This window comes from Chlamydotis macqueenii, chromosome 2 (assembly GCF_036417535.1).
Source record: "Chlamydotis macqueenii isolate bChlMac1 chromosome 2, bChlMac1.mat, whole genome shotgun sequence".
Lineage (NCBI taxonomy): Eukaryota > Metazoa > Chordata > Aves > Otidiformes > Otididae > Chlamydotis > Chlamydotis macqueenii.
In genome coordinates, this window is record NC_141557.1 from 109,756,436 (window position 1) to 109,779,970 (window position 23,535).

Below are 23,535 nucleotides of genomic sequence, written 5' to 3' on the forward strand. Positions count from 1 at the left end.
ATCTTGATATTGATGAAGTTTAAACAGTTTTTTAAAAGTATTATGGCTCCTCCAATCCCTGCAACAGACACTGTGGCCTGGCACATCAGACCCACAAAGGTATAAAGCTCTAGTAGACACTGGTGCACAGTGTACCTTAATACCATCAAGCTATAAAGGGGCACAACCCATTTGTATTTCTGGAGTGACAGGAGGATCCCAAGAGCTGACTGTATTGGAGGCTGAAGTAAGTTTGACTGGGAATGAGTGGCAAAAGCACCCCATAGTGACTGGCCCAGATGCTCCATGCATTCTTGGCATAGATTACCTCAGGAGTGGGTATTTCAAAGACCCAAAAGGGCACCGGTGGGCTTTTGGTATAGCCACCGTGGAGACAAATAAACAGCTGTCCATCTTGCCCAGACTTTCAAAGGACCCTTCCATTGTGGGAAAGCTGAAGGTTGAAGAACAAAAGGTACCAATTGCTACTACCACGGTGCACCGGCGGCAATACCGCACCAACCGAGACTCCATAATCCCCATCCTCAAGTTGATTCGTCTACTGGAGAGCCAGGGAGTGATCAGCAAGTCCCGCTCACCCTTTAACAGTCCCATATGGCCAGTGAGAAAATCTAATGGAGAATGGAGACTAACAATGGACTATCGTGGCCTGAATGAGGTTACACCACCAATGAGTGCTGCCGTGCCGGACATGTTAGAACTTCAGTATGAACTGGAGTCAAAAGCAGCCAAGTGGTATGCCACCATTGATATTGCCAATGCATTCTTCTCCATTCCTCTGGCACCAGAATGCAGGCCACAGTTTGCTTTCACTTGGAGGGGTGTCCAGTACACCTGGAATCGACTGCCCCAGGGGTGGAAACACAGCCCCACCATTTGCCATGGACTGATCCAGACTGTATTAGAAAAGGGTGGAGCTCCAGAACATCTGCAATACATTGATGACATCATTGTATGGGGCAACACAGCAGAAGAAGTTTTTGAGAAAGGGGAGAAAATAATCCAAATCCTTCTGAAAGCCGGTTTTGCAATAAAACAAAGCAAAGTCAAGGGGCCTGCACAAGAGATCCAGTTTTTAGGAGTAAAGTGGCAAGATGGACGTCGTCACATTCCAATGGATGTGGTCAACAAAATAACAGCTATGGCTCCACCGACTAACAAAAAGGAAACACAAGCCTTTTTAGGTGTTGTGGGTTTCTGGAGAATGCATATTCCAAATTACAGTATGATTGTAAGCCCTCTCTATGAAGTGACTCGAAAGAAGAATGATTTTAAATGGGGCCCCGAACAACGACAAGCCTTTGAACAAATTAAACAGGAGATTGTTCATGCAGTAGCCCTTGGGCCAGTCCGGACAGGACAAGATGTTAAAAACATCCTCTACACCGCAGCCAGGGAGAATGGCCCTACCTGGAGTCTTTGGCAGAGAACATCAGGAGAGACTCGAGGTCGACCCCTAGGCTTTTGGAGCCGGGGATATAGAGGATCCGAGGACCGCTATACTCCAACTGAAAAAGAGATACTGGCAGCATACGAAGGAGTTCGAGCTGCTTCAGAAGTGATTGGTACTGAAGCACAGCTCCTCCTGGCACCCCGATTGCCAGTGCTGGGCTGGATGTTCAAAGGGAAGGTCCCATCTACACATCATGCAACCGATGCCATGTGGAGTAAATGGGTCGCACTGATCACACAGCGAGCCCGAATAGGAAACCCCAATCGCCCAGGAATCTTAGAAGTAATCACAGATTGGCCAGAAGGCAAAGATTTTGGAATGCCGCCAGAGGAAGAGGTGACACGTGCTGAAGAAGCCCCACCATACAACAACCTCCCAGAAAATGAGAGGCGATATGCTTTGTTCACTGATGGATCCTGTTGTATTGTAGGAAAACATCGAAAGTGGAAAGCTGCTGTGTGGAGTCCTACACGACGAGTGGCAGAAGCCACTGAAGGCCAAGGTGAATCAAGTCAGTTTGCAGAGGTGAAAGCCATCCAGCTGGCTTTAGACATTGCTGAACGGGAAAAATGGCCAAAGCTCTATCTCTACACTGACTCATGGATGGTGGCAAATGCCCTGTGGGGGTGGTTAAAGCAATGGAAACAGAGCAACTGGCAGTGCAGAGGCAAACCCATCTGGGCTGCCGCACTGTGGCAAGATATTGCTGCCCGGTTAGAGAAGCTTGTTGTAAAAGTACGTCACGTAGATGCTCATATACCCAAGAGTCGAGCCACTGAAGAACATCAAAACAACCAGCAAGTGGATCAGGCTGCTAAGATTAAAGTTTCCCAAGTGGACTTAGACTGGCAACACAGAGGTGAACTATTTTTAGCTCGGTGGGCCCATGACACCTCAGGTCATCAAGGAAGAGACGCAACATACAAATGGGCTCGTGATCGAGGGGTGGATTTAACCATGGACACTATTGCACAGGTTATCCACGACTGTGAGACATGCGCTGCAATTAAGCAAGCCAAGCGGCTAAAGCCTCTTTGGTATGGAGGACGATGGCTGAAATACAAATATGGAGAGGCCTGGCAGATTGATTACATCACACTCCCACAAACTCGCCAAGGCAAGCGCTATGTGCTTACAATGGTAGAAGCAACCACTGGGTGGCTAGAGACATATTCCGTACCCCATGCCACCGCCCGAAACACCATCTTGGGCCTTGAGAAGCAAGTTCTCTGGCAACATGGCACTCCAGACAGAATAGAGTCAGACAATGGGACTCATTTCCGAAACAACCTCATAGATACCTGGGCCAAAGAGCATGGCATTGAGTGGGTATATCACATCCCCTATCACGCACCAGCCTCTGGAAAGATTGAACGGTACAATGGACTGCTGAAAACTACACTGAAAGCAATGGGTGGTGGAACCTTCAAAAACTGGGACAAACATTTAGCAAAAGCCACTTGGTTAGTCAACACTCGGGGATCCATCAATCAAGCTGGCCCTGCCCAATCTGAACTTTTACATACTGTAGATGGTGATAAAGTTCCTGTGGTGCATGTAAGGAATATGTTGGGGAAAACAGTCTGGGTTATTCCTCCCCTGGGCAAAGGCAAACCCACCCGTGGGATTGCTTTCGCTCAAGGACCTGGATGTACTTGGTGGGTGATGCGGGAGGATGGGGAAGTCCGATGTGTACCTCAAGGAGATTTGATTCTAGGTGAAAACAGCCAATAATTTGAACTGTATATAATCATGTCTGTAGTTCTTTTATGTTCTATCAGAGGTAGTGCAGCAAGAATCACACTCAACAGTGAAGAACAAGCTTTGATGAAACCGAGCGATGTGCAGCAGTGATGGAGTCAGAACTGGCGACCAACAACTTCATCGAGATCAACATCTTCAACTTGCAGACCATGGATGTGATACACCAGCCACACCAGAGGTACCAGCTACGAGTTCCAGATGCAGTATGTAACAACTTCACACTACATACCATCTCTCCTGCCCTGAGAGACTGCTATCACAGATGGGGCCCAAAGTCATGGACCAAATTAACTCAACAGACTTTGGAGGGATAGCTCATAGATTGAGATAGTGATATCTGTGTGTATATCTATAAGCATGACGTAAATGGTATGGAATAAGGGGTGGATACTGTCCTGGTTTCAGCAGGGATGGAGTTAATTTTCTTCTCAGTAGCTGGTGTGTTTTGGATTTTGTGTGCGAAGAATGTTGATAAAAACATTCTGATGATACGAGTTGTTGTGAATGAGACCAAGGACACTGTCTGGCTTTCCAAGTCTCATTAACGTGCAGATGCGGGAAGCTGGGCAAAAGACAGACAGAATAATTGATCCAAACTGGCCAAAGAGAGTATTCCATGCCATAAACGTCATGCTCAGTATATAAGTGGGGGTTGCCCATGGGAGGGGGCATCATTTTCAGTTATTCCTTTTCTTGTCGGGTATCCGTTCGGGCACCCTTGGCATTCTCTTCTTCTCTCTTGCTTGCTGGCATCATTCCCTCTACCTTGCTAGCTTGCTCTCCCCCTCTTTGCTTGCTGCTCGGTGTTGTTCCTGTGATCACTGCTCAGGACGGGCTGCGTCAGTCATTCGGACATCGGGTGGTGAGAAATTGTACATTGTTCATTTTGTATATTTTGTATATATTAATATCCTTATATCCTGTTAGCTTTGTAGTTTTTAGTATTTTTAGTAAACTGTTTTTATCTCAACCCACGAGTTTTCCTTTCTTCCCAATTTCTCTCCCCTGTCCCACTAGGTAGGGGCAGGGTGAATAAGAAAACTGTGTGGTGATCCGGGCTAAACCACCACAACTTGTTTTAGGCTTTAGCCTTACAATAGTACTGAAAGGCTCTTAAATGGCAAAATAAAAGAAATCCATAGCTTCATCATAAAGTAGTCTATCTATTAGAACATAAAAGAGTGGCCTCAGGTTACATAATTTCAAACACTTTTCTTCTCCAAATGAAGAAAATTCACCAGTGAAAGAAACAGACAACCTGAGATTATACAAGAGGATTTTCCATATTCTGTTACACAGGATGGGCTCTATTTGCCAAACACAAAAGATAAATAGCAGCACTCCAGTTGTTGAAGTATCATTGCAGTATCAATTTTTATTTCTATATTACAGGTGGAGAACTAGCTTTTCCAAAAGAGCATTTTCATTTTAACCACAGTGAAATGGGTAAATAAAAGATTTCAGAGGAGCCCTTTCCCAGATCTTTGAAGGTAAATTCATTAACGGGAAACAAACCCACAAAAGTTTTTATGTCTGAATAATTTCACATGTGCATTGCTAAATATCTTTCAGTAGATCACAACAATTACACATTTCAGATTCCAGAAATAATCCACTTTGGAGAAGATTTTTTTAATTTGCTGTTGAGTCAGAACAACACTGCCTTTTAGTAAAAAGCTATTAGCTACAAGGTGGAATAACTTTATAAAAAAGGATGTACTAATCTGAACCTTAATACTGCAGAGGAAGTCAGGTAAGAGTTGGAGGCATTTCCCATATGTGCAGGTTGAAGAGGAGGAGAAGAGAATGATGAAACTAAATGGGAGGCTGGACTAGGTTAATTGACACAGATGTACAACACCAAAGAAATACTGTCATCCTGCTGGTGTTGTGCAGCTGTGAAGACTGCATCTAATATAAATCCATTTTATACAGGTAGAAATCCTAATGATTGACTTCACTAGTGAATACACACCATACTCAAGGTATGGGTCCCAGAGGCTTTTTATTTTTTTCTTCTTTTTTTTTTTTTAAATGAAATTTGCTTTTTTTATAGACTTGCAGAGGAGGCAAAATAACCTGTTTCAATACTTTATGTTAACTTAAAAGTACAAATGCATGTAGACACATTACAACTATTAGCATGGGTAATTTAAATTCACCAGCCATTATAATAGGCCCTTACAAAACATAGCTTTTCCTTTCTGTAACTAAAATAATAATAAACTTTTTAATAATTATATAATTGTTGTTACCGCTACATTGAAAAACAGGGGAAAAAAAATCTGCCATGCACTCAGCAAAGCTGTTTATGTTTTGCAAGCCGTGTATCTAAAATGCCTCAATTGACACTTCTCCAAACAACTTCCTCCCTTCACAAACGTGCCTCACGCTAATATTAAATGTGCCAAGAAAACACCACAGCACACATAACACCTAAACATCATTACTGAAAGGTACCCCATCTCTTTATACATGGGACATCAATTCATTGCACTGCAAAATTTCAGGGTCAGAGGCTGCCTTAAATTTCAAACAGCACATTGTGCACTCGTGAAGAGAAATTGCTGCTGCTGCTGACCAAGTCTACTCTAAAACACGATGATTTGTTGTTTCAGACACATAGTCATTGCTAGGGCTGCTACACATTGACCTTCCAGGACGCAGGTAGCCTCTTCACATTGTCCTGCATGGTGCTTTTTGAGTTATTCATTTCCCATAGGCACTAGCTCAAGAGGAGGTGCATAACATCCCAGCACTCAAGACAGACCTCCTCAGAACAGGACCCTCCTCAGCCCAACCTGGTCCTTTCAAAGGCTACCACATTTCATTTGATGTGTAGCTGCTTGATAAAGAAACCCCAAAAGGAAACACCAAGGAAAGCAGCGAGTGTTACATCACTTTCTTGAGGATCTAGAAAAGCACCCATCCCCATCTGGGATACAGAAGAGTTCAGAATCTTCCTGTGAAAGTCCCTCCTCTCTTTCACTTCCTACGTGGGATACCACTTGTAAGAGATCACGACACCACCTTTTTAAGTAGCACCACAGCAGTAGGATCACCTTCCTAAGATCTGACAACTATAGCATCAGTCCTGTCTGCCATTCAAACAGTAATTAGTGTTGATTAGTTGTTTCCTATTAACTGAAAACCACTAAAATACTGCAGAGATGAAAGACCAGAACCAGGGACCTGCATCTCTTCACTTGCTACTTTCCTTCCAGAGCCTTCTCAAGTGCCCGACAAATGTTGATTTCTCTTCTACGGACAGATTCTCTTGTTGATTTCTCTTCTACAGTAGCTCATGTGCAAAAGGAGGGCTAATGATCAACTTAGGCTCTTATTTTAGGAACAGGGACGTTTCCTTGCAACTGCAAGATGTGAATTTTAAAAAGCTTCAGAAAGGGGCGTCCTCAACTCCTTTGAGCAGCGCTCTGATCACACAGGTCTTGCACAAAAGAAACAACCCCTTTCACAAATTCCCGATTCCCCTCCTTTTTTTCTTGTGTGGCCCTCAGCATGCAAGAATACAAGAGAATATATTAAGGATCATCCCACTGTCACTACGTGTTTGATACATTTCTTGTGCAATTGCAGGAGACAGACATTCTGGCAAGAACAACATCTGACTCCTGCATTCAGGCTGGCGCCACAGTGCTCAGCTGCGTGCGTACCAGGCACCTGAAGAACTCTCCTTCATTGCCGTCTGACTCATATGCTACTTAGGTGCTTCCAGGAACAGGGGACAATCTTCCACTCTATAATTCTGTCGAGGGGTTTCCACCATCCCTGTTTTTAACTTGTGCATCTTAATTTCACTCTTATCCTACTGTGGGTTTCTAAGTGCCTTTTTGAGTTTAGGTCTTACTCTCATCTTTTTTTCCGATCTGAAAGTGGTTGGGGTGTTGGGAAGAGCTGCATGCCGCAACAGCAGCTAATGAACTGTGAAGTATATTCTGACTAGTCATGCTCCAGCAGAAACCAGAACAACACAAGAGCTGACTGTGACACTTAGGAGAGGTAAAGATTGTAAGAGTACGGGGAAATGAGGAACTCAGATTTGGCAGAAGGACATTCCTCCCCTCTAAGGTAACGGGGAAAATGAAATAGTAATATTTTAAAGTAATAATACAATTATATTTGAACTTAATGCAAAACCATGGTATATGAAGTTAGTGGTGAGAAAAGTGCATCTGTCGCTTCCATGCTCTAATATGAATATGTATGCATTGAAAAGTGCTTTACAAACCTGTCTCATGTGAGCAGCACAGAACTGTGATCAATTGCTTGCATGCAATTATCACAAATATTTAATGTTATTAGCTGCTGCAACATTATGACTTGGATAATTACCTGCACCTGTTTTCTCATAATTAAATGGCTGTGTACATCATTAAATTTTCAACGAGGTCCAGGCAGTATTTTTTTTTTCCTTTGTGCTACTGAAATGCTGTTGATTAGAAATGTTGTGACTTCTAGATGAAGAATGCATTATTTCATCTGGTGAGGGAAATAACGATATTGCTTAAACACTGAGAACAAAAGTACTGAGCTCTTTAATTCAGCACATGGAATTAATGAAAGCCTTTTAATTGCTTCTTCTCTAAGTCTGAATTCTGCAAACATATACAAGGGAATTAAGACTGTGTCTGTGTTGGGAAATCTGATTGCTTCAAATACAAGAGGACTTAAATACAATACAGAACAGAATCCATCCAATTTGCTTGTGTACTAAACTAGCTCTGCAGCCATATCTGCCAGCTGACATACTGCCACATGACTGTCCTCAACTTGGGAGCAGAAGTCCAAAACGTGCAGAGATGTGAGACACAGATGTCTTGCAAGCAGATGTATTGCAAGCAGAAGCTCTAGGTGGCTACATATCGTCTCCTAAATATGCCGCTTTTGGTTGAACGAATTACTTTCAATGAAAAAGTGTAGTTTATGCCCACACACTAAGTGAAGAAATGTCACTCTCTGCAAAATTTCAGGTATTTTTCAGTACACTTCAACTGTGTATCAGATTTTAAAATATTACATAGAGTATTTCCTAGAAGGCTTGATTAAGGTTAATGAAGCAATTTAAAACACACAATTCTCTGCTAAAAGGAAAAAGACAAAGGGAGATGCTAAAAATAGATTGTTCTTAAACTATGATTAAAATACTGTTTTGGTCAGAATACGGGCCTGGTTTTGACACTGATGGGGAAGAAGCTTGCTTTATCACTGTCGTGTACTTCAGAGTAATTTCAAATTCAACCCAAAGAACAAGTACTCTGTGAATGACAGGTTTGCCAAATAGCTTTCTGATGCAGCATTTAATGACCTCTGCCTCAAATCACTCAAATCAATGACTTTTTGGCCGCTCTTACTATAGTCACAGCTCAAGCAGTTAACAACATACTATCAGTCATCAGTGCCTGCCGACAAATTAAGTGCTGTAAGAAGGGATGAAAAAATCTCCCATAAATCTAATTGAGACAAGAATTCCCTTTTTAATTTCAGCAAAAAGCCCTAAAATAATACGCCAAGAAAATGATTCCCTGAGGAATCATAACGTTTGCACTCCTAAAGAGGAGTGATGGAGCCCATCTCCAACTCACCGGCATTTTAACTTCGATGATGACTACGATCTTGTCATACAGAAAAACTGTCTTAAAAGATAAACTTCTAACTCAGGAAATAACTGACTCCAGGCCCTGAAATGAAGGCAGTCACATTACACACTTTAAAGCCTGTAGATGCAAGGAAAGGTTTTGATCCACTCTTTATTAGTTTCTAAAGGGCAGGATGGATGAGAAGAAATCTAATGGGATAAGCATGAGACTGAAAGAAAAGCCCTGAAGACTGCAAGAAATTAAGAGTCTTTTTTTTTTTTTTCCACCAGATTAATTACTAAACAAGAAAAAACTTATTTAGGAATATTCTGATTATTCCCCTCCCTCCTGATCCTGCAATGCAGTGAGTGCAGCTCCTGGAGGAGCATCTTCAGAGTCACCATTTATTCACATTCCTCCCAGGCTTTTTACTGGTCACAGCTTTTCTCAAACCGGCTAAGTATTTTCCTTCTCCAACAGGAGAAAATAGTCAGGCAAAGAAGCACAAAAATTATACTGCTACTTAATATAAGTCTGCTGAAACTGGAGCAGAAACTGCAGTGGTTTCAGTAAGATACCCACAGCAGGGAAAGTACAGTAACATAGCCTTTAGCACTGAGCACCTAGGGAACCCTACGCTAAAGCACGTGCTACTTCATTTATATTAGTATGGGGTCCCAAACTACCTAGATTAAAGCTTCCTGAGGTACCTTTACGTGTCTCAGGCATATCCCCAGGAAAGAAAATTTACATTCTGTGTGGTCTTCTCTGAACCAAGAACCTCCATCAGAAGTAACTGAATTTTTCTTTTCCAGACCAATATCCCAGCTGAAAAAAAGCCAGTTCACCAGAAGGTAATGCAAAGGCAGCTGTCCCGAGTCCCCAGTAAAAAGACTTTAATCATCATTTACTGTCTTTCCAACATGAATCACTTTCCCTCTCTCCTATTGGGATTCTTCTCCTCCAAAGGAACTCCTCATCAACACTCCAGGGAGGGAAAACAAACACACAAACAAAAGCCCAGTTATTCAGTGTGCTTCTGCTTTTAATTTAGCAGGGAAATCTGAAACGAGATTCTGATGCACTTAACCAGCAGGATAGTGTCTGGCACTATGGGCAGATGATGGGAAGGAGACTGAGTTTCCAATGTGTAACAGTAAAACCTAGTAATGCTAAACATTTTTGTTGTCAAGAAATCCATTTCAAACCCAGCTCCAGTGTCTAGCTTATTATGTTAGCTGCTTCTTAGCATATATTATGGTAGGTGTTACATACATACTTAGCTGGAAATGTACAATCACAGCAAGGTAAATGAGTTAGGCTAGAGGGCTTGCTTAGCACTGTGTGGGACTACATGGTATTACCAAGAAATACCCTCAGCAGTCAATTCTATATTCCAGGTTGCTTTGAGAATACTTGGGTTTAATGAGAAGTGAATTCCCAGACCTTTGATAAAGCCTCTGACTTCTATGGAAGAGCAGAATTCTTCAAACATTAAAGAAGTCATACCTTACAATATCATCATTTTCCAGTAAAACATCTTTGACAAATCTTTAACAACTATTGTTGGCTTCTAACGTAGTGTCTCCCACTCACTTCCACGAGTTGCAGTACGTTCTGTGATTTTGAAATCAAATACCAGAGGGCTGCTGAATGCATAAGAAAACAGGACAACTTTTACCCTCCTCCTGGTAAGTTGCAGTTATAAATACTAAAGAAAATTCATTGCTTCAAATGAAAATTTGAAAGTCGGTCATCTACGTTGGGCATTACCTCATGAACCATACTGTTTGTATTCAAAATACTTGGTTCTATGAAAGATGAAAAAAAGTGTAAAATAAAAGTAATACGTAGAGAACATCTACAAATAAATCATTAGCCTATTAACCTCACCATTTTGTCTGAGAGCTATTAGGCACGTAGGCAAAATATATTCAACTAACTTGCACAGTTACCTATTATGCAAGCTAGGAACATTGTCCATCAGGGATTCAGAATCAGATTCTGATACTGAGTAATCTTTCACTTCCCTTTGCAAGAATACTGGATGTTCAGTATTTTAATAAACCCAGTACTTGTGCTAGGTGCTAAAATATTAAGTTGGGTCAGAAGTTACAAAAATGACCATAAGATTCCTCTAAGTTATCACAACAAGCAACACCTCTGACGTAACAGGTGGCATTATTTTGGTTGTTGAATAAACCTGTTAAGGGCACCACTCATTAAGTCTTTAGGTATGTTTTTTAAGTAGCTAACCACTTCAGTGCTTGTGCTGTAGCCATTGCAGCACAAAGCCAGCTAGGTCCCTACTCAGGTGGTTTCCTCAGGCTGACCCCCATACTGGCAGCAACTGAGATTAGCTTACACAGTTAATGGCAAACTGGCTTGAATGTGTCAGCGCCAGCTGCAGCTGCTTGCACAAGAGGCATGTCCTTAATGCCTGCAGCTATCACCTGGATGTGCTGTAAAAGGCTAAATATGCTAGAGCTCCAGACCTAGAAAAATCTACCAAAAAATGCAACTTGAACAGAGTGAACAAGATGCAACTCCCATACCTTGACAGTAATTTACATTATCTCTGGATAGTATTCAAATGAATTAAAAAATGCAGCTATTTTAAGTAATCTGGGAGAAACAGCATTGAAGAAGAAATGTACTTACGTCTCTTCTATACAAACACAAACAGAAGAAAAGCATCCCTGCTAACACAGAACACAAACACAATGCAGTGCTAAAATATACTTTATGATAAAATACTTGTCACAATGGAAAGTCAAAGTACGACAAGTTTACACTGCTGTTGGCTTTAACTCAGACTTGCCAACTGATCACTTTATCTCTATTTTTAAAAGGGATCACCACTCTCCTACACACAGTTAAGAAACAATGTACATTTTTCACACAACTACTCCACAATCTGTAATATTAAATACCACTTTAAATCAGTACCTTGGTTTATGGAATATCTGCTAGGTATGCGTATCTGCTAACTAGGTATCAAAAGGCCATTTTAACCAATAATTAATAGAAGCACTACATGTACTTTCTGCAGACACTGCATAAACATTGCTAAACATTAAGCGACACTAGATGTTCAGGATACAAATAACCATAGTAGGCCATTCAAAACATTACATATAGCCATGAAAATCATATCTTATCACCTCAAACAGCACAAACAGAATCCTCATCTTGGCTTTGACCAGCACTATATTAAACACTGAAGTCTTCACTGCTGAAAACATCCTTTCAATGCACTGAATGGCAGCCTGTGAAGATTTGATTTATAATTGATTTTGAACTACTCTGAAAAGAATGAAAGGCTGATGCCAGTGACTCATTGCAAATGCAGTGACATCCCTTCAGTAATACCAAACCAACCGCTGCATCGAAGAAAAATGATGCTACTGTCCTTTAGAAATCAACTAGAACTGTGACACACTGCAGAAAGATTTTACACAGCTGAACACACTGTTTGGTAACAAAATACATGGACATGAACAGAAATTATATCCAGCAAATGACAAATAGAGCAGACTCTTCATAATATTTGCATTTCTTACATAACGTGTAAAATTTTAATTGCATCACTGTCAGTGACAAGACTCACTGTAGCAGTACATAAACTAATAAAATGCACTCAAATATCTCAAAATTTCTGCTTTGATTTGAAGTTCGTATACTTCGTTGTTTTAGTTGGTTGTTTTTTTTACTTATCTGAGTCTTCTCAGCTCTTGCCCTACTCATTCCTCAGATTACTCCAGATCCTACCTAACTCACTGTTTCAGAGGTCTAACCCTGCATTCTCTTCTCTTCACTGCTGCCTGTATGCCAGTTGTTCTCAGTCAGCAAAGTAGCATCCATACATACACACGTATGTGTCCATACACGTATTTACACAGATCTCTGCTGCTCCTTCCTCCTCCTACTGTTCCCCTGCTCCAGTGTGGGGTCCCTCTCATGGGAGAAAGTCCCTTCATTGTCTGCTCCAGTGTGTGCCCTTCCCATGGGCTGCAGGTCCTAACTGCTCCAGCATTAGTCCTTTCCACAGTACACAGTCCTTCAGGAACAGACTGCTCCAGGGTGGGTACCCCACAGGCTGCAGGTCCTGCCAGAAAACCTGCTCCTGTGTGGCTCCTCTCCATGGTCCACAGGTCCTGCCAGGAGCCTGCTGCAGTCTGGGCTCTCCACAGGCCGCAGCTTCACTCAGTGTATGTTCACTTGCTGCAGTAACAGGGTCCTCCATGGGCTGCAACATGGATATCTGCTTTGGCATGGTCCTCCATAGACTGCAGGGGACAACCTGCTCCACCATGGGCTTCTCCACGGGCTGCAGGGAAATCTCTGCTCTGGCGCCTGGAGCACCTCCTCCTCCTCCTTCTTCTCTGACCTTGGTGTCTGCAGGGCTGTTTCTCTCATGTTTTTCTCAATCCTCTGTCTCACAGCTGCTGCTCAGTGTTTTTTACCCTTTCTTAAACACACTATCCCAGATGTGCCACCAGCCTCACTAAGGGGCTTCGCCGTGCCCTGTGCTGGGTACCCTAGAGTCAGCTGGAACTGGATGCGTCCAACACCCTGCTGCCAACACCTTGCCAATAGAGTAATCTACTGTTTGGATACATTTTCCTGAAGACATTTTTATGGAACTACAGCCAGAGGGTTTACAGTCAGCTATAATTGTAAGTATTATATAAACACGTTAATATCAAACTGCTGTTACTGGACAATGCAAGATGGCATTAATAATGACTAAGTGTTTCTATAATTATAGTTTTGAACACTACTATAAACATACATTTTTGGAACAGAAAGACAAGGAGAAAGACAGAGGCTGGGGAAAGGGAAGAGCCATTCTTCCTACAGCATTTACTCCATCTGACTCACAGGACACTTGAAACAGAAGAGCAGTGGATTAACCACTCTCATTTAATCCATACAAATATATACAGAAATACATACATGTCATTGCTTTTTGGGTCTGTTTAACACAATTTCAGATTAGTAGTGACTCATTAAAGGTCACGCTTATATTTATCAAGAAAATTACAGTGCTAGCACCCTACTTACTTCAGAAGCAATGACTTCATATTTTTCTGCTACCGTAACAATCCAACAAGGATTAAAGTTCACTGGAAGAATCACTTTTAGAAACTTTTTATTATTATCTTTGATACAACTTACCAGTTTTCATCCAAAACTAGATCTCACAAAGAGCTATTGATGTTCACTAACACGTAAATACATAGTGTGTACATTAATGCATGCACACACATGCATGAATGTTATATGACATTTCTTTTGTCCCACTGAAATAACATATCAAGCCAAAATATTTGTCCGTCTGAAGTACAGCTATGCTCTCAACAGTCCCATGTGGATTAAAATAAATCAAATGCCATAACTAGTGTGCTTCCCCCTGACTGCCACCAAATTATACAAAATATTATATATTGACATCAACTCACTCACTGGAGCATACTGCCTGAAATTAGGAATGTTATGTGCATCAATTTTTTCTACTGACAAGGGACTATTAAACTGAGAGTTCTTGTTTCAATCTAGTATTACAACATTGTTGCACAAAGCACTTTGCTTTCAAGCCAAGATTTCCCCACAAACCATTAACCTAAGATATTCTATTCATTACCATCTGAAGTTATTTTTTTCTAAAATATGTAGCTCAGAAACTGCTGACAAACTACTTGAAATAATTTCTTCAGTGTATCACATAACTCTCCAGCTAAGGCTAACTGAAAACTAATTAAAATCATTAATATGATGATTTGAACAAGAACAGGAAAAAATTGTCTAGATGAAATTATGAGGAAAAATTAGATACTACTTGACTGAATTGTGCCCTCAGACACATTGCTTCTCATTTGCAAAAATGAGCATTTCTTTCCCTCTCAAAGGGGTTTTTGACCTTTTAGGGCACCACTATCCACAACCCTCCTCATTCATCTTCTGACCCAAGACTCCCAAAGCATATTTCACTTCCTTTATGGGCAGAAATAAAACTCCCTAAACTCCAAATATAATTTATTTCCAAGTTTAATATCTTTTAACTTGATCATCAGAACATTATTTTAGTCTTCGGATAAAAAGGCAGGAAGACAAATAAGAAACAAGTTGCATGACATCTGATAAATAAGTTTACATAGATATTATTTTCCCTTCCACAAAAATAACAGTCCCTACTTAGTCTGGACCCTTGCCTCTGGGAAAACAAAACAAATCTTCAAGTCTATGGTCATCACAGAAAATAACATAGATTTGAACCCCTTCTATCTGCCAAGAAAACTGAACAACATATACTGACAATCGCTTCCAAAAAATCCAAGTGGGGAGAGTAATGAATGAAATTTGGAATAGAAAGAATTTCCAGTGGCGTGATTGAGGAAAAGAATGTATAGCTTGTACTGCAAGCCCAGATGACCTATAAACTATGTGTGTTAGCTCCAACTTGAGAAACCCTATTAAGCACTAATGAAACAGTCCAGAAAATTTTTACTAGTTTGTGCCAACACCATTGGACAAGAATCAGTTTAAAAAGGAATCTGCAAGAACCTCCTTTATCTGGGATGATGAATGCAATCTGGCATGACGATCCAAGTGCTGGGACTCAGGCAAACTGAATATTCAGCTTGAAGTTGGGAGCCCTGCCTTTGCCAGAGGAAACAATGTGCTGAAGGAAAAGCCACTTCAGTTCAACCATCAACCTGAGATACATTGTTGTCCACAACACATGGAAACACTGATAGATCTATGGTGAAGACCACTGAGAGCATTTTTATGAGTGAATGATATCTAGGGCTGATTAGTGCACATCATACTTCAGAGCATTTATTCATGCGCTAGTGATAGGTGTGTATGTTCAGGTGCTGTTTATATGGTCACTTCTGAAGATTCACACTGTTTATATGCTAATTACCTTACCCAAAAAATAAGGCAGAAACATTTTCTTGGAAAAAAAGGATAACTATTAAAGGGATTTTACACAAATGCCAATGTACATCACGGGTGCTTTAAAGAATAAATTGACATGGACGTGAAACACCAGCACATCCATCTGCAATGTTTTTAAGTATTCTGGATATATTTATACTAAATCATGAGGCTAATGCAGAAGACATCCCATGATGCTACAAGCAGTGATTTTACAAAGTTCTCTTTTTGTTTCGGCCACTTTTAGTCACTGGAAGCTCAGTCTTTAAAAGCCAAGGAAGATGCCAAGCTGGACTACAGGCAATCATCCCCCAGGAGATGGAGACCAGTACACCGGGGGAACTCTTAACAAGCCTACATAAAAACACAAAAAAAAAAAAAAAAAAAAAAAAAACCAAACCAAACAAGCAAACAAAAAAAAATACAAAAAAAAACCCCTACCTGATACATTTTAGGCTAGTGAATATTTTAAAACCAATGGTCAGATTTTACATATTTGTGTGGAGGAAGTGGTAAAGGAATGACTGTATTACCAGTGTAAGTTTATAGTTCAACATAATGCAAGGATTGTTGCTATGGAATTACGTCCAACTGCATGCAGTGCACAAAGTACATGAAAGAATAGCATCACAACTGTCTTTTAAACACAACAAGCATAATACCACTGAGGCCCTTTGTTTCGAGATACCTCTCCCCTTCTCCTTCTCTCACTTCTTTTTCACTCTCCATTTCTTTTTCAGAAGACTTTGATTAATATCTCTCTCGATGAAAATGTCTAAGGCCATCTTTGTTTTATCTCTTTTATCTTCTTCCGTTGAGTCTCCCCGAGTAGTGCTGTTTGCCTGCTTCTAGCACTACTTCATATGCATTTTCCTGCCATCATTCTGTTTGCTTTCTGCCTTCCCTGATAACATTAATCTTCTATGACTACTTTCTAACCTTTATGCTTCCACTCAACAAAACAAAACCTTTGATTTGCCAAATATCCCTCACAAAAATCACTTGGAAAACCTGAGTATTACAATTAACAAACAGATTTAGACGAAGCAGCATTCTAACAATAGTACTGTCAAGACATGCTAAATAAACACATAAGCTAATGTCCAAGAGAAGCAAAGCAAAATAAAAGACCAACCAGATGGCATCCCTTGACCTGAGGAGGGCTTCAGCGGTGCATTCACCTGATCCCAGTTAAGATCATCATCATCTGACTGACTATAGCCACAGGAACTAAGAGGCTCATCGAAAGTACAGCATCCTGTAAAATAAACACAAAGATAAAAATTAAACAAGGCATACAGGTAACAGATTATGAGTCTCTAATCCTAACAACTGCAACACGATCAACGTAGACTGAGCAATTTTTAGACGTCTTTTAATACAAATTATTATATATTAATTCATCATCACTTTCTGATAGGGCATAAAACCTTGTCATGACAACAAAATCCCAAGGGTAAAACAGCAGATATAGAACTGCAGATAAATTTTCTCCTATGACACAATCATCAGGTATCAAAAACAAACCAGCAAAATAAAAGGCAGTAAAACTCAGAACATCATGATTGGCATTCTTCAGGAAAAAATAAACTATTCCATGCCTGAGGAGCTACATTTTAGGAGAAAACTGGAAGTATGGGAATATCAGCTCACATTCCTGCATCTTGGTTTCCAAGTAAGGGGAGGCCTGGATGCTCCCAAGTGTGCTGCACTGCAAACAGGTACCAGCCTGGGTGTTTGTGGGATCAGCACCTCTGGTACAATACAGCATATCTACCTTAAAAAGCCGATCTATGTGCAGCCTCAAACTCTCTGAAAGAAAACAGTATTATTTTGTCTCTTTTTCTCATTCTCTTACAAGTAATTTAGGAAAGAATAACATGTTATAAAACCTCACATTATCCCAAACCAGGGCAGGGAAAAATCAACTGTGACAAATTTAGCAGAACAGAATCTAACGTTATCCACAAAAAAACGGAAAAGCTTCACTTTTCCTCTTTGGTACAGGGGAAACTTTTCCAGCTTTTTAACAGCAGTCTGTTCTAACAGGAGACTAACACAGGGCTATAAAATTCTGTTTTCTTTGATGTTTGATGTTTCACTCCAGTGAAGAATGACATCTTTCCTATTCAGGAAAACAAACACAACCCTAGTCACGGATATTTCAGTTCATATTAAAGTAAATTCTGCAGCTGTTCCAAACAAAACTAAACTTTAGGACACTTCATAATCTTTGCTATCTGTCCATAGGCACAGCAGGCTTAGCCTTGCCAAGCTGTATTAAAATAGGAAATAGATAAAATCTAGCTTTAAAAAAGACTTTAAAGATCTAAATTTTCCTAGAACATATAGAAATAGCATTACAGAATACTTTATATATCTCTCCTAAAGTTAAACAAATTCAGAAATACAACAGATTTGCATAAAGTATATAAAATATTATCTGCAACATTTCCAGTGGGAAGGCTTAGAAAATCAGGCAGCCATTTACACATTTGTTCTAGTATTCGCATGAATATTACTTCAAACTTCATAAAATACACCACAAGCTAAGTTTCAGAAACAAAAGCAAAATATCAACTTTCACAGACCTATTTGTGCTTTTTTTACAAAAAAATAATAAAACCCAAACCACCAGTGAAGCAAAAGGTTGTTTCACAGAATCATTAAGGTTGGAAAAGACCTACAAGATCATGAAGTCCAGTTATCAACCCAACACGACCATGCCTCCTAAACCATGTCCCGGAGTGCCACATCTACACATTCTCTGAACACCTCCAGGGATGGTGACTCCACCACTTCCCTGGGCAGCCTGTTCTGGTGCCTGACCACTCCTTCAGTAAAGAAATTTGTCCTAGTATCCAGTCTAAACCTCCCCTAATGCAACTTGAGGCCATTTCCTCTCATCCTATCAAAAGTAACTTGGGAAAAGAGACCAACAGCTGCCTCCCTACAACCTCCTTTCAGGTAGTTGTAGAGAGCAACGAGGTCTCCTCTCAACCTCCTCTTCTCCAGACTAAACAGTCCCAGTTCCCTCAGCCACTCCTCATGAGATTTGTGCTTCAGACCCTTCACCAGCTTTGTTGCCCTTCTTTGGAAGCGCTCCAGTAACCCAATGTCCTTCTTGTACTGAGGGGCCCAAAACTGCACACAGTATTCGAGGTGTGGCCTCACCAGTGCCGAGTTAAGGGGCACGATCACTTCCCTACTGCTGCTGGCCACGCTGTTCCTGGTACAAGCCAGGATGCTGTTGGCCTTTTCAGCCACCTGGGCACACTGGTGGCTCATGTTCAGCCAGCTGTCACCCAGCACCTCTAAGTCCTTTTCTGCCAGGCAGCTTTCCAGCCACTTCTCCCCAAGCCTGTAGCATTGCATGGGGTTGTTGTGACCCAAGTGCAGGACCCAGCACTTGGCCTTGTTGAACCTCATACAATTCACCTCAGCCCACTGGTCCAGCCTGTTCAGATCCCTCTGCAGAGCCCTCCTACCCTCGAACAGATCGACATTCCTGCCCAATTTAGTGTCATCTGCAAACTGACTGAGGGAGCACTCAATTCCCTCGTCCAGATCACTGATAAAGATACTAAACAAGACTGGCCCCAAAAACGAGCCCTGGGGAACATTGCTTGCAACCAGTTGCCAACTGGATTTAACTCTGTTCACCACAACTCTCTGAGCTCAGCCATCCAGCCCGTTTCCTTGCAAAGGTACTGCAAATAATACCGGGACATAAATTTAAACACCAAGTTACGCAGTGTGCAACATAGTCAAGCTTGGCAAAATGTATATACCCAAATAAAACCTAGCATAAATCATGGTCTTCAATTCAAACACAGGACTAAATGTATGGAATAGTTGCCAGACCTCATACATATCTCTAGTGATAAGACTACATAGAAGAGTTTAAGGTGTTTTCTTGCTCAAACCCAGAAATGCAGCCAAGCACTGCAACATGCCCAAAACCATAAAAAAGGGAAGAGTCTGTGATACCAGATAGAATGATTTCTCCGCTTCTCACTAGTTAGGAAGATTTCAAAAATGTGGTTAAACTGAATGACATTTCTACTTGTCTAGGCCATTTGTCTGTCAGCACAGGACCATTTCTCACTGCCTGTTTTTCCTCATTTCTCTTGCAAGACTATAGCTAAACCACTGCCAGGATTTCTTTTTTTTTTTTCTTTTATCTTTGTTATTTACATTCTTCAAATCTTTGTGAATTAACTCTTGTAACTTCCTCAAAATGAGTATCTAATCTTCGCATCTGCTACAGGAAGAGTTTAAAAAGAACTTTTGAACTCCTTCCACTCCTAAGTCACTTCCACCCAAAACTAATAACTAAACTGTAGTAAGTATTACTACGAGTAATTAAGCTGTACAGCCATCTATCCAGAGAACTGACCAGCACATATAAGACCTCTACAGCACAGATGCCAAGCCGTGTTTCTTTCTACAGCCCGCCACTAAGCATAAGGTGAATACTAACGAAGGCTTTGCACAGCCACAGCTTTTTGGAAAGTCTTTTGTAGATTAAAACAGTATACACAGCATACATAGGTGTTGAAAGTATAGGCAAGTTTATAAACTGAACTAAGAATAACACAGAAAATCTTGCTGGATGGAAAAAAAAAAAAAAAGCTTAGTCAAATTAGCCAAGTAACAATTACTGTAAACCAAGAGTCATTGACAGTCCTAATCGCTTATGCCTGCTCCCCAACCTTCTGACCCTCACATCCGCGTGTATTACAAATAATAAAAAGTTCTTTAGAAACGAGTCAAGGCATTTGATAAAACCCTTGCATCTACTCAAGCCCTCCTGCCCTTCTCTGCAGTGCTTCACCTGTTTTCTAGCTCTTGCTGTGCAAGGTTTCCACTTCATAAAAAGTTATCCACATACAATACCAACAAAGGCCAGTAAAATCTGAAAAATTATCAGTGGTCTTCAACGTCTCTCATTGTTGCACCGTTTTGAAACACGAACCACTCCCAAGACAGGCAGCTGTTTTTAATCAACTAGCACGCTTGAGAAATTCTGAACATTTTTGCTATTAGAATTTATAACAATCAAAATACATATTGTCTGCTATGTAGTTTAAGCAAGCAAAGCAATTTTCCTGCCCTGTTATACTGACATTACAGTTTGGATAGCTGAACTGTATTTTAAAGGATGAATTCTGTGCTGACTGAAATATTTATGAGTAAAACAAGAGATACATACCCCATTAAGATTCTTTGACTTATGTTGCACTTTATAGATATTTTTGGATTCCTAAGAGGAACTGAATTGACAAATGCACAAGATGCAACACAGTCTATTACAGCCTACAGTTCTTTCAACTGCAATTATCCATTTAACCATCATGAATCCAGTTCAGTATAGCTATGCCACTGTTCAAATCCTTTCTGCACGTTTCTATTTTGCTTTGGCTAAATTACTTTAGATCTTGAAAAATTTATGAGCTTAAACACGGAATATAATTTAAGATGAAAGCAACCAATTAAAGTAAATGCAATAAAGAATACACTACATTTTTCCTAATGTGAATAAAGTTTTATTCAAAGTATTGTGTGTTACAGACTATAACTACGATATCTGTTATGAAGAATTCTCAAAGAATATCTTATCAAAAAGTAGGACAATAGAAGACAAAATTGGTTAAGTCACAAAAACTAACATAGAAAAAAGTTCAAGTTACACCGCATACTGCTTTATTTTTGTTAGTCTTATACCCTCCAAAGATCTCAGATCAGTATGTACTTTCTATGAAAAATTTGCTGCCAAATGTACAAGTGCTAAAACTTTTAGTGCTTACGAGTACCAATGCTGGCATTGGCAGGGAACATATGTGCATACTAGAACTGATACGAGGGCCCTGCTTTGGGATAAAATACATTTTGTCTATACAGCAAAACCCTGTGGTTTCTGGTCTGCCATAGTACCATGAATTCTGTTGCAGAATAGGTGAACCGAGAAAATAAGTTTACTGAATCCCACATTTTAATAGTATTCTTTTTAATCTCATTTTAGAAGTATTCTAAATTCTGTTGTCTCTGTATTTTCAGTTTCATACTGCAAATGTGTTTATGTTGATTAACTCTAAGTACAATGTAGCTATTCTTTAAAACAGAAATAAAGGTTTTGATATCTGATCCGAAAGCTGGGTGTCTCTAGATTATGCACGTTATCAGGGAGCTTTGAAAACGCAGTGAAAGATTAATCTCCTGTTAGGCAATGCATCTTTTCTTTCTGTGTATTTAAAAAAAAACAAAAAAAAAAAAAATCCAAAAAAACCACACCAACAAAAATAATTAAAAAAAAAAAACCACAAAAAAACAAAGCCTCTGTCCAAAACAAAAATACGCCATTCCCCAGCCAGTTGCATTTCCTCCTGTCCTTGTGAACATCCCTGCATCCAACTGCCATGGACCAAGCACATCACCTGGACAATACACTAAGGCAAATGAAAAGTGAAATGACTCAAAACTGTGACAAATTGCAGTTGTTAAGCTTGACTACACTGTGAATTTGTCAGCTTTCATCCCCAAAGGTTACTGCTCAGGACGATGAGCCAGCATTACAGTGCTGCCTTGCGCTTTCTTTTACATTTTTAAAGTTTTAGATTTCAGGGCAATCATCCTACCTAGGCACTCTCACAACAATTAGAAAATGATCTGAGAAACAGCATTAGGAAAATGGGATCCTGAGCCCCTAAGTTGACAGATCATCAAATCAGAGAATAAACGACTACTCCTCTGGGAGCAGGTAAGAAGTCATAAAATGGAAAATAAAAAGCCATTCTCAATTATAAACTGGCCAACAGAAAAAGCAAAAGTGGGAATGAATAGACAATTTTTAATGTAAAAAAATGTAAATGCTATCTCTAAACCTGTACGACAGCTCTGGTCTACTGTATAACTTTTATTAACGATACGGTGATTGCAAAAATTGTCTAATACAAAACTGTCCAACTCTCTAAAATCAAGACATGGTTGAGCCGACAAAGCTTCAAGGAATCTAACCACCACCACATAAATGGATGGCTTAAAGAACATTAGAAACTGGACACAATGGCCTGCCCCGTGTGTAGATTCTCAGAAAAAAAAAAAAAGTCTCCACCCGCCCTTTCAAAGGTGTTACAGCATTACACGTTACAAGGACTCTCCAGACATGCTCGCTCTGAGACAGCCGGCAAAAGAAACTCTTCGCTCTGCGCCTCCAAAGCACATGCAGAGCTGCCACATATCTGCAGTGACAGCCACACGCCAAAAATTCCTGTCCACGCTTTCTTCACAAGTGAGCTTTCAACAGCGGCTAGTCGGTTTTAAAACGGAACATTTATTTTCTCTCAAAATATACCAAGTTTTTTATTCATACTAGAGGCAAGGGTTCAGACCTATAAAATAATACTGTAATCTAGATTACTGGTCAGGGAGTCTGAAACACCATCCATGTGCTGCATAAAGTCAATCTAATTTAAAACAGTATCTACATTTTTGTCAAGTCTGCATATGCACGGAGGTGAGGGAGAAGAGCAAGAGGAAACAGATTTTACAATTAAAGAACTCTGATTGCAGCTGTGCTCAGAAAGGGTTTTGAAAAAGATAGAGGATGGAAGAATTATCTGGAAGAATCTCATCAGCCAGAGCAAAGATGATGAGGTAAAATGATGTATTTTGCAACTAAGAAAGGCCAGATATTAATTCTGGCTGTAAGGGAGAATAACAGATGGAAAATGATACAAAATTGTGCTAAGATACTTGGGAAAGGTGGTAAAAGAA

The 23,535-nt window shown here is 40.3% G+C and overlaps 1 protein-coding gene across 6 annotated transcripts in view; it reads right to left on the reverse strand.

The window, feature by feature from the left end:
- The window catches only part of PTPRM (protein tyrosine phosphatase receptor type M), a 495,115-nt gene that overhangs the window by 363,084 nt on the left and 108,496 nt on the right, over positions 1 to 23,535 (reverse strand). For all 6 annotated transcript variants that reach the window (XM_086740639.1, XM_086740640.1, XM_086740643.1 and 3 more), the window contains exon 2: positions 16,895 to 17,017. In XM_086740639.1, coding sequence (XP_086596765.1) covers positions 16,895 to 17,017 — 123 coding nt within the window. The remainder of the gene's footprint in view (positions 1 to 16,894; positions 17,018 to 23,535) is intronic.